This window comes from Ostrea edulis, chromosome 7 (assembly GCF_947568905.1).
Source record: "Ostrea edulis chromosome 7, xbOstEdul1.1, whole genome shotgun sequence".
NCBI classification, from domain to species: Eukaryota; Metazoa; Mollusca; class Bivalvia; order Ostreida; family Ostreidae; genus Ostrea; species Ostrea edulis.
In genome coordinates this window covers 81,596,884-81,607,726 of record NC_079170.1, presented here as the reverse complement: position 1 = coordinate 81,607,726, position 10,843 = coordinate 81,596,884, and the positions used below count along the sequence as shown (strand labels likewise).

At 36.3% G+C, this 10,843-nt stretch overlaps 1 protein-coding gene across 1 annotated transcript; it reads right to left on the bottom strand.

Moving 5' to 3' along the window:
* Positions 1-493: 493 nt before the first annotated feature.
* Positions 494-6,580, bottom strand: LOC125654714 (uncharacterized). Its single transcript, XM_048884752.2, has 3 exons — positions 6,518-6,580; positions 1,473-1,515; positions 494-1,239 (listed from the first exon to the last, which is right to left on the bottom strand). Exons 1-3 carry the CDS (start codon positions 6,578-6,580, stop codon positions 494-496), a joined length of 852 nt encoding a protein of 283 aa, XP_048740709.2.
* Between the last annotated feature and the right edge of the window lie 4,263 nt (positions 6,581-10,843).

Below are 10,843 nucleotides of genomic sequence, written 5' to 3'. Positions count from 1 at the left end.
ATATTGTGACGTCATATGTAGTATGAAGTGCACCGAGGTACATTTTATGATGTTTGTTTTAACTTTACTTGGGACACCTTAACCCTGCTGCGTGGAGAAGATGAAAATGTGAAAAGTTTACGACGACGCCGACTACGACGACAGACAACGGACAAATTTCTATTAGAAATGCACACTTGAGTGTTTTGCTCAGGTGAGTTAATGAAAAAAGAAAGACGTTTAGTAAAACTTTAGCGCTTTTATTTTAAAGATTGCCTTACATTTGATAATATAGCGACATTACGTCACAAACAGGGGAATGTTGAAGTTAAACAAATTGCTACGTCATGATATACCGATCGTTTAAAAGTAGTGTTCATAGTAATGTCAACTTAAAGCAATGCGAGGAAAATGTATAAGAACAATGGAAGTTGGCTATTATAGAATCTCCCTACAACATCACTTCCTAATTGTCCACTATCAGTTCCTTCTCCACCCCTTGTCCTCATTGACCTTATCGTCTCCCTCCTTGTCCGCCCCCTTGTCCACCTCCTTGTCCACCCCCTTGTCCACCTCCTTGTCCACCTCCTTGGCCTCCTCCTTGTCCACTCATTTCATCATTCTCTCTCTTTTGTGAACCACTTTGACCTCCTTGCCCACCTCCTTGTCCGCCCCCTTGTCCACCTCCTTGTCCGCCCCCTTGTCCGCCTCCTTGTCCACCTCCTTGCCCACCTCCTTGTCCGCCCCCTTGTCCACCTCCTTGTCCACCTCCTTGTCCGCCCCCTTGTCCACCTCCTTGTCCACCTCCTTGTCCGCTCATTTCATCATTCTCTCTCTTTTGTGAACCACTTTGACCTCCTTGTCCACCTCCTTGTCCACCTCCTTGTCCTCCTCCTTGTCCGCCTCCTTGTCCACCTCCTTGTCCGCTCATTTCATCATTCTCTCTCTTTTGTGAACCACTTTGACCTCCTTGTCCGCCCCCTTGTCCGCCTCCTTGTCCACCTCCTTGTCCGCCTCCTTGTCCACCTCCTTGTCCACCTCCTTGTCCACCTCCTTGTCCGCCCCCTTGTCCACCTCCTTGTCCGCCTCCTTGTCCACCTCCTTGTCCGCCCCCTTGTCCACCTCCTTGTCCGCCTCCTTGCCCACCTCCTTGTCCGCTCATTTCATCATTCTCTCTCTTTTTTGAACCACTTTGACCTCCTTGTCCACCTCCTTGTCCGCCTCCTTGTCCACCTCCTTGTCCCTTTCCTTCGCCCTCTCCTGAACAAGCAAATAATTGAGACGAAAACATTATTGAGGTTGAAAAGATTAAATGTTTAGATGGACGCGATTGTAGACTTGTGTATAAGACTTAACAACTTACATGTAATTTTACATATAATGATACTTGATGAATACGCCATGAATCTGTAAATTTTAATGCAACATGAATTCCAACATGATTATAAATATGTGGACTTTTGCCCTAAAAATGTGCATATATGTAATCTTACTTTCAGTCAAATACGTCTCTATTTCATCGGCCAATTCACGAATCTGAAAAGAAACAAGTTATTAGAGTAATTTTTTGGCAATGTATAAGCTCTATATTAAGTCTCAAACACATGAATTTGAAGGAGAAACTATTCCCGTGGGGTTTTTTTTTTTTTGTCAAAAGATATTCAAGTTGTATTGAATCCAGCGTTCCCGCTCTACAGGGTAACGTTTTGTTTTTATGGAGAATATTGGGTTTCTCTGTCCCATGCTAAAGGCGAATCTATAAGGGGTGACCCAGGAAGTACGCCCCCTCTCCCCTCGTTTAAAATACACACATATTCCTTCATCTTGAAATACAACAATTTTGTCTTCGAAATACTGATCAGAGTACACATTTTATTTCTTCTTTTAAGCTAAACATTCCTGAGGCAAGTCCCAGTCTCTGGCTATAATCAGCACACAGTGCTAAGGATTCAAGTGTGCTTCCTGTAAGCTAACATTTTGGGGGGAAATGCTTTTTGAATCCACGAAGGCTATAGATTAAACCCTACTTATAATTCACCATTATTCTTCTAAACCATTCAAAGTAAGTTTTATTGTATCAGAGCTAAAACATTTCCGGAGGTATTCCCCGGATTCTGTCTATAGGAATCAAATCTTAATTAGAATTCATCTTTGAAATTTTCTTGTTTTTCACTTTTCGTGTTAAATATCAAATATATAACTATATATAATGTCGACAACCACAATTTAGACCTTATGAATACCTAGTACAAGATGAAGAACAATATTTCTGTGTTATGTAAACAGACGCGGGGCTTTTTATGTCTACAAACAACGAGAGAAATGATTATATTTTGTAATTTAAAAGATATTTTGGAATTTGTGCTTGGTAGTACGCGGGCAATATAATAACAATCTAGTTCGCCAATACAACCTCACATTGGGTCAAATGCTGTCTGACGTGTTTCATACCGATTGTTAAGGCACACTGATTTTGATTGCGGATAACTCCGTTACCTGATCAAGATATAGGGCTCACGGCGGGTGTGACCGGTCAACAGGGCATGCTTACTCTTCCTAGGCACCTGATCCCACCTCTGGTATGTCCAGGGGTCCGTGTTTGCCCAACTATCTATTTTGTATTGTTATAGAAGTTATGAGATTGATCAATGTTCGTTATCTTCACTTTGCATCAAACTGCAGATAAGATTCCGAAGTCTGCGTTGTATGTGACGTGTAGCGACAATATCAAAGAAGATTAAACAAGTACATAACTTCAAGTTTAGTTCTTCATTACCAAACATTTTGGGTATTAACTAAGTCGTTGAAAGGTTTGTATTGTGTATTATACATGTATCTTTGTAAATATCACACTGCGGGCAATATTCCGAGGTCTGTATTGTGTGTTTTATGTAAATATCACACTGCGGGCAATATTCCGAGGTCTGTATTGTGTGTTTTATGTAAATATCACACTGCGGGCAATATTCCGAGGTCTGTATTGTGTGTTTTATGTAAATATCATACTGTGGGCAATATTGTGGGGTCTGTATTGTGTGTTTTATGTAAATATCATACTGCGGGCAATATTGTGGGGTCTGTATTGTGTGTTTTATGTAAATATCATACTGCGGGCAATATTCTGGGGTCTGTGTTGTGTGTTATATATATGTAAATATCACATTGCAAACAATATTCTGGGGTCTGTGTTGTGTGTACATTGCGGACAATATTTTTGGGGTCTGTATTGTGTGTTGTACAGTATGTAAATATTACATTGAGGGTAATATTCTGGGGTATGTATTGTGTGTTATATGTAAATATCACATTGCGGGCAATATTCCTTATCGCTATACACCTAAAAAAAATTCTATATGAAACTGATGCGATTTAGAAATAGCATTTTTACTGTTAAGCCAATTCTCACACTCGTGGTCTATTGAACAGTTTACGAACTGTTGGCCGGGCAATAGTCTGCTTTATTTCTATTGGATATGTAAGTCACGTGGTTCTCGGTCTGCTGCTTTGTTTACGTAATGGAGAGGTTCACTGATTTGACTGATGAAGATACAGAATTTATTAGATGGAACGCAGAACAGCCTACAGCCTTGGGCAACAGACCTGTTCTCGGGTTAAACAAAACAGCTGTTGTCCTCGAACCCAATCACTAACGGTATAGTATGTTTTGTGTGATAAATGTCAATAGTTCATCACATGATGAATTCCAGGAATTTCATTGGATAGCGTCGTCTCTTTTAAAAGTGACAGCGCCTGTTCACTAATATGTCTATCATACTGAGTTCCGGGACTATGGCCTACTTTACAAAGTTATCTTTCGTTGATAAAAACTACTTGTATTAGTCAGAGGGCGCTGTTTTGTTTGTAGACGATAAGATGATAAAAATGGCAGCGCAATCCCAGAGCAGTTTGTATCAAGATTAATTAAATAGCAACAAAAAGTAAAATAAGATATTGTTAGAAGCAACAATATTTGCATTAAGAATTTTCGAAAAAGTAGAAAATATGAACCAAAATCATATAAGCATTGATGTCAATGCTAATCGTATCAAGTCAAATAGCACGTGTACACAAAATTTCATTGATGTCAACGTTAATCATATCGAGTCAAATAGCACGTGTACACAAACTTCACTGATGTGAATGTTAATCATATCGAGTCAAATAGCACGTGCACACAAAACTTCACTAATGTCAACGCTAATCATATCGAGTCAAATAGCACGTGTTCACAAAACTTCACTGATATCAATGTTAATCATATCGAGTCAAATAGCACGTGTACACAAAACTTCACTGATGTCAATGTTAATCATATCGAGTCAAATAGCACGTGTACACAAAACTTCACTGATGTCAACGCTAATCATATCGAGTCAAATAGCACGTGTACACAAAACTTCACTGATGTCAACGTTAATCATATCGAGTCTTATTACATACTTTCAATTTCATCTCTTCTTTTTTCTTTAAAAGATTTCGGGCATATATCACACGATATATGCCCGCAAACATTCCGGCCCGCAAACATTACGTCACAATCAAATTTCTACGCCGTTAATTTTCAAATTTTTCGTGTTTTTCATCTTTTACTCAGTTAAACCGATAAAGTTATTGTTAAAAATAAAATTATTGTTAGTTTCTAAATGAAATTGAAAGTATATAATAAAAAGTATAGACTTTGTATGGGAAATATGACGACCTCGTTTTTTGTCGCGGACGGACCTCGCAAGTTCGGTCCGTCTACACGTTAAAAAACTCGGTCGTCATATTTTCCCATACAAAGTCTATATCCTATAAATATAGCACGTGTATACAAAACTTCAACTTCAGTAACTGTGTTGTTCATATTTACAACAAATAAACTGCTAGTTTTCATCATGAAACATGTTATGGTTGTCTAAACATATTGCCCCAGTTATGTTATCAATTCTGAATGATAGAAATAAATCTAAATGCAAAAAATATACATGTATGTATATATATATTTTGTACATCATTCTGTGAATGCTAAGTAAAATTGCATAATTAACTAGCCATGAAAATAAATTTTACATAATTGCAGAAAGAAAACAAAACCATGCACTACATGTAGTATATAGATCTCAAACGTGTTTTAAAGTGACAGAGAAATGATAGTGCCCGGATGACGTCATGTGATTCACTAAACTCGTTGATGACTTTTTAGATGGGTACTATGCCTCTCATATGAATAGTGTCCTCGCTGTCGTTAGGGCACTATTGCTTTCCAAAGCAGCACCATGGGAGCCTAGTACCCAACTTAAAGTCATTAATAGGTAAATATCACACTGCGGGCAATATTCCGGGAGCCATGTTAGTGTAAGTCATATGTTGTATGCTGTTTATCATTTCTGAAATTTTAAAACTCCTTACTCTTAAATTTTGTATAGGTAATTATTTTGTCGTCCAGTAATAAGTAATTCATTTTAAAAACATTTTGGATAGGAACTGCAATGTTTCACATCGGCATACGTTGAGAGAGAGAGAGAGAGAGAGAGAGAGAGAGAGAGAGAGAGAGAGAGAGAGAGAGAGAGCTTTCAAAAATTTGATACTGTAGTTGATTTACCCAAAGGCAATGATATCGCTTGGGTTCGAATGCACTATCTAAAAGAAGTAAATGTTTAAAACTTTAAATAAAGGGTACCCAAGTTCGCTGATTAAAAATGACAACCAAATGGTATCAAATTCTAATCATTCATACACGATTTAATCTAAATAGCTTCCGAAGATCATCCCGAAATTCCATGTACTTCTTAAGATTAGTAGAAATCAATGCAGAAAAATGCCTAATTATTTTTAATCAAAATTTATCTGGATCATGGCGCTGTACCACTAAACAGAATGTTTGTGAATTGCAACAAACAATTACTTAGAATATGCAGCATTAGATATCATTTCTAAGTTGAATTTCTTACCCCAATTCATAAAGTGAAGTCCACAATATCTCCAAGTGACTGAAAATTGTAAACATGTCTGCACTTATACGTCAGCTCTTTTACGAAAGTTGTCTGGGCTCATTTTTTAAAAAGTTTTTTTTAAAAATATCTTAACTAACTCGTTATATCTCGTTATAACGGGATACTATCTCGTTCTATAACGAGTTAGTATCTCGCTAAATCGAGTTAATTATCTCGTTATAATTATAACGGACTATCTATCTCGTTATAACGAGTTAATAATCTCGTTATAACGAGATACTAACTCGCTATAGCGAGATAATTAACTCGTTTTAAAGAGGTATTAACTCATTAAAACGAGTTAGATTTCGATTTTCTATACTTTTGCTCTTTAATAAAAAATTCGAACCCAAACAATATGATTGTGGATTTGCTATTTATGCTTAAATTTGGAAAACGAATTTAAATTTAACATAGAACCAAATAAAAAAAAATGGGCAGATTTTGTGGTCCTTTCTATCTAGTAAACATGAAATGTATCTGTTTTCGACAAAAACTTATTTTTTTAAAAAAGAGGGGGGACTCCCATAAGCTATTTCTAGAATAAAGTAGGTTTGACTTACCGAGAAAGCATTGATAGCCAGAACTGTACCCAGCAGCACAACAGCAAATAAGGAGAGCCTCATCGTGACGATTCTTGCCTCTTTTACACCCAGTGAAGATTCTAACCACCTTTTATATAAATCTAAGTACCCGCCCCCCACCCCCTAATTAAATTAATGCTTCTGTACATGTGTACGTTGTTATTATTTGAATTTACAACGTTATGGGAATTTTATGCTAACTAGAATGAAAATACAACAGAGCATTTCGCTATCCCATTAAGTCGTATCTCAGGATATTCACCATTAATCTTTGCAATTTAAAAAAAAAAAATGCGATTAGATTTTATCAAAACAAAATATCAGAGCGGTGGCGAGAACGACACAGGGTGAAATCAGTCTTAAATACACACTCAGATGGGATTATATGGTATTTTTCCGAAGCCATCCCTCGGTATAATAGAACGGAGGTAGCGCCTGGTACCAACCCAGGGTTCCAGTACCTCACGCTTTATGTCAGTCATTTAAAAAAAAAAATCTTACTGGGTACATGACTACTTATAGCTACCCGAGTGCTCGTAGATACATGTACTTTGCAGGGTAGAACATACTACTTTTCAGCACACTTCATGCCCCCCCTCCCTCCCACTAGAGACACAGACCCCCCTCACAAGAGACACCCCTTCCCATAATAAATGCAGGAAATTATTAACCAAAAGATTGTCTAATCATCTTTCGAACATTGAAGTAGGCTATTTTGGTCATTAACAATATCCTTCAGCGCTAGCGCGAATTATTTTTTAATATCAGTGATATTAAAAAGTAAGAAAATGAAACGATTCCATCGGGATTCTAACAGCTTTCATATATTGAATGAAATGTTTCAAATGCTCAAAGCATTAACCAAAACAGTTTTTTTTTTTTTTTTTTTACATGCATGCAATATAGTTCAACATCTACATATTCGAAGTTTTGGGGAAAGCACCAGGTTAATGGAAATTTAAATTTCCTATCCTTGAATTGAAATCTAAAATCTTTTATTTCTTTGAAGTTAAATTACATGTATTATTACTCTGCTGAAAATGTCAGAAATGGACATGTGAAGATTTTTCTCTCTGGAATCCGATTTCTACTTTGGAATATGTTGGAGACTTCTCGTCCAAGCCTAGAAAAATTACACGAAATGAAAGTTCGTGTACTTTAATGTCTAAAAATCTTAGGCACCATACATTGCTCAAATTCCTTGTATTTGCAACATTAGAATGTATTTCAGTTTTATTGTGGGCGTAGAGCTGCAACTGTCGTGGGCTATATCCCCACCCCCACCCCCAATCGTCTCTGGAGCCAAGTAGATTAAAGAAAATGGCGAGTTTGGCCTGCGGCAAGAAAAGGAAGGGAATGTTAGCTCGACATAATAATTAGACAATCATTGAAGTTAATTATCTTTGTAGTTTTAATTCAAGGTCATTAAGACTTTTAATGAACACATTTTTAAACTCCTTTTCTTTTTCATATGCAGTTGGTGAATGGGGGATTATAAAAGTAGCATTGTACAGATTTTTTGAAAGAATCAAATTCAGTCCAAAGGACTCATACAAGCCATATTCTGTAAAATATAACAATGTTATACATTTATATCCTAATTCAAAACGATTATAATCTTCAAATTATGTCCCCTTAATTTTTGCTTCCTGGACAAAAATTCACTCTGCTATACAAGTTGGCTCCTAGTGTAACTTTTGAGAAACATACAATGATTTCAAAGTTGAAAAATATCATTCTTATATCTATTTCAATCATATTAGAACGGATTAAGATGATTTGGGGTGAGAGAAAAATTTCACCAAAATGAGCTTTACTGTCTCTTTAACATATTCACTATTGATTTCTGTTTGAAATTTAACCTTATCCAGTTAAATACCTAGCCGAGTAGCTCAGTAGGTTAGAATGCCGACTGCTGAACTGTAGATTGCAGGTTCGAGTCCAGCAGGGGTTTTAATTTTTTTTCAGATTACCTTCTACTAAAACTGTATTTTTTGACAAAATAAAGTAAATTTGAAATTTTTTAAATTCAAAATATTGTTGTACATATCCTCCACTCTTCATCTACATCAAATTTCTCTGGTGTAACATACATCCTTAATATCGCAATCTAGAGCAAGAAAACCAAATTCAGATTTAGTTAACAAATGAATCGATTCCTACGAAACATTTGAGTTGTATTTCAATTTTTTGGGGGGTAAACGAACTTTTGCCTACTCACAATGAAGCATTTACTTTTCCAAATAAACCCCTCGGCCCTCTCTTTTGTCAGTAACAATGACACCGCTAATTTAAAAAAAAAATACATATTTTTAAGTAGTCGTGAAAAAAAAAATAATCCAGTCTTAGAATTTTAGTATTACCTATAGAGTCACATTTTGTAAAACATGTACTGTTACAAGTATTATCTCCGCCAGCAGTACGCTCAGAAACATATGCGGTCCTTCGGATGAGACCGTAAAAACCGAGGTCCCGTGTCACAGCAGGTGTGGCACGATAAGGATCCCCCTGCTCAAAGGCCCTCGGCGCCGAGCATAGGCCGGGATTTTGCTGCCTTTCACCGGCAGTGGTGACGTCTCCATATGAGTGAAATATTCTCGAGGGACATTAAACAATATTCAATCAATCAATCAATCAGAAACAGATAGGTACAGTTATATACACCCCCCCCCCCTCCTTCAATGGCCCTCTTCATTTCCATCACCCCTTGTTCAAAATGAGTAATCGGTTTGTTTGGGGTTGGGGTTTTTTCAACATCATTCAGATTTTGATTAATAATCATAATGCATAACGATTGAGATGTGATCTACTTTGGACAAATTTGGAATAAAAATTCTCCATATATTCAACATTCAGTTGTGTGTAGATTTTGACAGCAAAGGTATTCCAACTATGCCGACACATTGAAAATTTTGGACATGTGAAGATTCGGTATACGGACAGAAAGTCACAGGACAAAAAGTCACAAAATCCGTAGGACAAGTATGACAAAAGGTCACAGGACAAAAAGTCACAATGATGACTTTTGATTAGATAGGATAAAAAGTCACAGGACAAAAAAAAAGTCACAGGGCAAAACGTCACTGGACAAAAAGTCACAAAAAAGTCACAAAAATGCTCACTAAAGCTGTTGTTAAGGAAGCCAACCATAATTCTGCCATCAGATTTTGTTTTGACAATCATTAATATGTAGTATACTAAACCAAATGATCATAAAACTTATTTTCATTTTATCTCAATAAAAAAATCTCTTTTTAAAAATCAAAATAATATTTTACAATAAATATGATAAAAGGAATAACAATTTTATAATTATTATCAAAATCTCATAGAAAGTATAAATTTTGCATATATATTTTCTTAAACTTTACAAAAAGAACAGATATGTTTTCAAATATATGTTTAAAAAATCAGTTCTTTTTATTGTCTTATAAACTGTGACTTTTTGTCCTGTGACATTTTGTTCTACTTTCATAAAATTTCTAATTGTGACTTTTTGTCTTATTTTCTTATAAAACTGTGACTTTTTGTCCTGTGATTTTTTGTCCTGTGACACTTTGTCCTACTTTCATAAAATTTCTTATTGTGACTTTTTGTCCATGGTCATTTTGTCCGTGACTTTTTGTCTATGACTTTTTGTCCTGTGACTTTCTGTCCTAGATTCGGAGATTCAATGTAGTCAGTGCTTTGAGATCAATGTCTGTGACACAGGTTTTGACAAGCCATTGGTTTTTACGTCATAAAAGGGATTCTCTTTGAGAAATTGTGTTTTTGTTTAATCATCGTTATTGAGTTGGTGAAAGAATTGCTTATCCATCAATACGGGAAAACGCATGAATGAATTATACGTGTTTTTGTTTAATCATTGATACTGAGCAAGTGAAAGAATTGCTTGTCCGATCTGTATGGCTTATCGCATCAATGTGTGGAAAGCGCCTGAATGAACTACACGATTGTAATGGTCGTGACGACAGTGCATTTGTGCCACAAGCGTGGATCGGTAGGTAGTGGCTGATACTCCTCTAAGATAGGATCAAAATCAAAAACAAATGTTGTAATTGTGTAAGTATAGTGTCCGGACCCCCTGTAATACATGATTAAAAGACACAAAAGTTGTACTTAATAAAGTGTAAACGGCTCAAAGATTTGTAGAGTTGATCCCCTCTTGAAAATGAGAAGTAGAACCTTTTTCGAATTTTTGTTTCTTATATAAATAGAGAGAAATATGACCAGATAGATATATAGATGGCGGATTTAAGCGTTGGATTGGGGGTTCGGAGACACCACCACCCCCGCCCGCGCGCT